Source organism: Vicia villosa, unplaced genomic scaffold, assembly GCF_029867415.1.
Source record: "Vicia villosa cultivar HV-30 ecotype Madison, WI unplaced genomic scaffold, Vvil1.0 ctg.001063F_1_1, whole genome shotgun sequence".
Classification (NCBI taxonomy): Eukaryota; Viridiplantae; Streptophyta; class Magnoliopsida; order Fabales; family Fabaceae; genus Vicia; species Vicia villosa.
In genome coordinates this window covers 451,102-455,505 of record NW_026705468.1, presented here as the reverse complement: position 1 = coordinate 455,505, position 4,404 = coordinate 451,102, and the positions used below count along the sequence as shown (strand labels likewise).

The window sequence follows — 4,404 nt, the reverse complement described above, 5'->3', positions numbered from 1 at the left end:
AAATAGTGATTTAATTGTTGGTTTTTAAGGGCGAATTAAGCAAATTTTTTCGAGTATTGGAAGTTAGGGTTTCTGAATCTGTTTGTTTTGATATAGTTGTTTGATTAGGTTTTTGTTTGTTTTTCTTGTGGAATCGTACTCAAGAAAGGGTTTAGAGCAAGTTTGGTGTTAAATGTTTGAAGATTTGAGTTGTTTTGAAGGAGTTGAGGACCTAGGGAAGACAACAACCATGTCTTCTTTGAGACGGTGGTGTTTAGGTTACTATTGTCTTGTTCATTGGATTGAAGTAATTAGGGTTATGTTTTACAAAGAGTGTGTGTTGAGTTGAAGTTGAATTTAAAGGTGGTGGTGGAGGCAAATTTTTTTACGGTTGCTTCTGTGTTTCTAATTTTTTGGCTTAAATGCAACTTTGGTCCCCCTATTTAGCATTTTTTTTTATTTTAGTCCCCCCACTTTCAAAACCACCATTTTAGTCCCTATTTTAAGTTTTCAGATTAATTTTGGTCCCTCAATCCATTTGGTGCTTAATTTTAATGACGTGGCGTGTTTTTAGCATACGTGTCAATGCCAGGTCATTTAACTATTAATTAAATTATTTTTTATTTCATATTTTATTTTAATATTTTCATTAATTATTTTAATATTTTATTTCATATTTTCACATTTTAGAAATAATTGAAATGAAGCTTAACTTAATCTCACGACCTGATTGTTTCACCATTCCATCATCACTCTGAAACTAAACAAAATGAAAGCGAAACCCACGAAGAACCGTAAGACAAAGTGAACCGTAAGACGAAGACGAAGTGAACCGTAATACGAAGTGAACCAGTGAACCCTAAGCTGCGACGAAGACGAAGTGAACAGTAAGACGAAGACGAAGAAATGTCGACACCAAGATTCGTCTCCAGGTAACTATCGGTGAAGTTATTGTTTGATTTCTTTATATGTGGTCCCAAATTGTTGTTTGGTTTGATGTTTCTTTGTTTGTGGTCCCTAAATTTTGTGGTCCCCTGATTGTGTTAGATGTTTAGGGTTTGCTTTTTTTATGACGTGGTCCCAGAATCTGATTTCTGTATGCTGTGGTCCCAACTTCTGATTTGTTTATGTTGTTTGGTTCATAAAGTGTTAAACGTGTTCCATAATCTGATTTGTTTATGACGTGGTCCTAACTTCTGATTTGTTTATGTTGTTTGGTTCATAAAGTGCTAAACTTGTATTGTGAATTTGTCGTGTTCTGTTGCAGGCCTTTCGAAAATCAATCGGTGAGACTCCGAATACATCATCAGGGATGTTTTGTCGACAACCCAGTGAAGTTATATGTTGGTGAGCTTGTTACTGAGACAGATTGGGACTGGGATGTGGACTACCTGTCCTATATGCAAGTCAAAGATTTGATCAAAGCTGAGGGGTATTGTAACATAAAGTGTCTATGGTACTGGAATCCAAACTTTTCATTTTCTCGTGGACTTAGGCCGTTGAACAATGATAGCGACGTATTAAGGTTTGTGGAAGACGTTAGAGGATATAAAGTTGTTGACATCTATGTTGAGCACAAGGTTGAAGAAGTTAGTATTGATGATGTTATTTTTGAGGAGGAAGTAAATGAGGAGGTTGAGGTTAATAATGAGGAGGTTGTAAATCCTGAGCAAAATGTGGAGGTGGAGGAAAATGGGGATAATGAGGAGGCTGCAAATCCAGAGGAAAATGTGGAGGTGGAGGAAAATGTGGAGGTGAAGGAAAATGTAAATGAAGAGGAAAATGTGGAGGTGGAGGAAAATGTGGATAATGAAGAGGATGTAAATGAAGAGGAAAATATGGGTAATGAAGAGGATATAATGAAGAGGAAAATGTGGGGGCTGCAAATGAAGATGAAGGTAGTGAATCTGATCCCAATTATCGAATGAGCAGTGAGGAAGATGAGGAAGACGAGGAAGATGATGGAGCTATTTTTGATGAGTTGGATTTAGGTACTGATGCTGGAATTGATTGGACGACAATTCTCCCTACGGTTCTAACACAAAACCCTTCAAGTATGGATGTCACTTCTGATAATGACAGTTGTGATTCAGACGTGCTTCGTACTCCACCGGATAGTGATGCCGAAGATGTGATAAAGGAGTATCCAACTTTTAAGAAATGTACAAAATTTGAATTAGGGATGATGTTCAAGGATAAAGATCAAATCAAAGATGCCATCAAGGAGTTCGCAATGGAGAAAAACAAGAGTCTGGTGATCAAGAAAAATGACAAGAGTAGAGTTGTTGTCAAATGTATTAAAGGATGTCCATTTCATATTAGGTTTTGCAAGAGGTCTACCAACCAATTTTGGCAAGTTGTTAGCTTCGTTGATCAACATACTTGTCATAGGACAGCCAAGAATAGACAAGCGACAACACAATGGTTAGCTCACAAATTTGTTGATACTTTAAGGCAAACTCCTGAAATGAAAAGTAAAGGCCTGGTTGCAGAAGGTCTTCAAAGGTGGGCCGTAAAGTTGTCAAGCCATCAAGCATATAGAGCCAAGAGGAAGGCAATAGAATTGATTCAAGGTGCTGATCGCGAACAGTTTAACCATCTAAGGAGTTATGCCGAGGAGTTGTTAAGGTCAAATCCAAACTCTACTGTTATCATTAAGTCTGTAGATTCAGCTGCAGGTCCTGTATTTGAAAGAATATATGTATGCTTAGAAGCATGTAAGGCAGCGTTTACAACTACGTGTAGAACTTTAATTGGATTAGATGCCTGTTTTCTAAAAGGGGAATATGGAGGTCAGTTAATAGGTGTTGTTGGTAAGGATGGAAATAACAAGATTTATCCAATTGCTTATGCCGTCGTTGAAGCTGAAACGACGGACTCTTGGCAATGGTTTCTGAAGTTATTACTTGATGACTTAAATTTCGTGCAACAAATGGATTATGGGTTTATATCTGATCAACATAAGGTATGTTATCTAATTGTTATGTAATTGTTATCTAATTGTTATGTAATTGTTATCTTGTTGTCCAGGGTTTGGTACCGGCTATTCTAGAGACAAGCCAACATGTTGAACATCGGCTGTGCGTTAAACACTTGTATGGCAATTGGAGGAAGAAATATCCTGGGATAATAATGAAGGAAGCGCTATGGAGGGCAACTCGGGCCACAACAGTACCTAGATGGCAAAGATCAATGAATCACATGAAAGAGCTCAATCCTAAAGCTTGGAAAGACATGATGGATGTGCCTGCAGCAAGTTGGAGTAGGTCTTACTTCAAGACAAACACACAATGCGATTTGCAAGTCAACAACATGTGCGAAGCTTTTAATCGAGCAATATTGGAGTATAGGGACAAGCCGATCATTTCATTGCTAGAAGGAATCAAACATTACATAACAGTTAGAATTTCTACTCAAAAGGAGAAATTAGGTAGATGCAAAGGTGTAATCAGTCCTAACATTCAAAAAGTGTTGGAAAGAATAAAGAGGGAGACTGAAGGCTGGATTGCGACATGGCATGCAGATGATAACTTTGCTATATTTGGGGTTTCAAACGGTGTCGAGACATATCCTGTTAATTTGTTGCAAAAGAAGTGTGGTTGTAGGAGATGGGACTTAACCGGAATCCCCTGTTGTCATGCTATCTCATGCATATGGTTTGCCAAGAAAGAACCCGAAGAATTTGTTTCACCATTTTATAGGTAACATGTTCTTCCGTTATGCTATACCATAGTATGTTCTAACATGTTCTGATGTATTACTTTTTGTGTATAGGAAATCTACTGTGTTGGCTACCTATATCCATATCATTATGCCAACCAATGGCCCTCAACTATGGCCGGTGAATGTTGCTCACCCAATCAACCCTCCATTCATGAGGAGATCTATCGGTCGTCCAAAAAAGAATCTCAACAAGGCAAACAATGAACCGAGAACAAGAAATACGCTGCCTAGAAGTCTACAAATTGTCAAGTGCAAGAAATGTGGTAGCTTTGGCCATAACAAACAAACGTGTAAAGGGAAGAGAGTCGCAGAGAGAGAGATTCCTAAAGGTGGAAACAAAAAAGCAAAAAAAGGTGTTGACAAGTCTTTGAAAGTGGGTGCACAAACAATTATCGAAGGAGGATCACAAGCTCCACCACCAACACAAGAATAACTATTTTGGTCTTTTTGGTCTTGATATGGTCTGGTCTCGATTTGTAATGACAGAATCTCAATATGTAGCAATAACTATGCTACAGTGTTATTTTGGTCTTTTGTGGTTATTTTGGTCTTTTGACACAATCTTAATATGTAGCTATGCTGCTGTGTTATTTTGGTCTTTTGACAGAATCTTTTTATGTAACAATGCTGTTATTTATCTATGCTGTTATCTATTTTGACAAAATCTTATTTTGGTCTGTTATATATCTATGCTGTTATAAA

At 37.5% G+C, this 4,404-nt stretch overlaps 1 protein-coding gene across 1 annotated transcript; it reads left to right on the top strand.

Moving 5' to 3' along the window:
• The first annotated feature begins 1,903 nt into the window (after window positions 1–1,903).
• On the top strand, window positions 1,904–4,135 carry LOC131633039 (uncharacterized). The gene is made up of 3 exons (XM_058903749.1): window positions 1,904–2,944; window positions 3,010–3,680; window positions 3,754–4,135. Exons 1-3 carry the CDS (start codon window positions 1,904–1,906, stop codon window positions 4,133–4,135), a joined length of 2,094 nt encoding a protein of 697 aa, XP_058759732.1.
• Window positions 4,136–4,404: the final 269 nt, after the last annotated feature.

Excerpts from the sequence above, each read along its gene's own strand:
- LOC131633039 (XM_058903749.1), top strand. The coding sequence starts at position 1,904 with ATGAGCAGTGAGGAAGATGAGGAAGACGAGGAAGATGATGGAGCTATT. Across the intron at positions 2,945-3,009 it reads TTATATCTGATCAACATAAG|GGTTTGGTACCGGCTATTCT; the intron begins GTATGTTATCTA and ends CTTGTTGTCCAG. Across the intron at positions 3,681-3,753 it reads TTTGTTTCACCATTTTATAG|GAAATCTACTGTGTTGGCTA; the intron begins GTAACATGTTCT and ends TTTTGTGTATAG.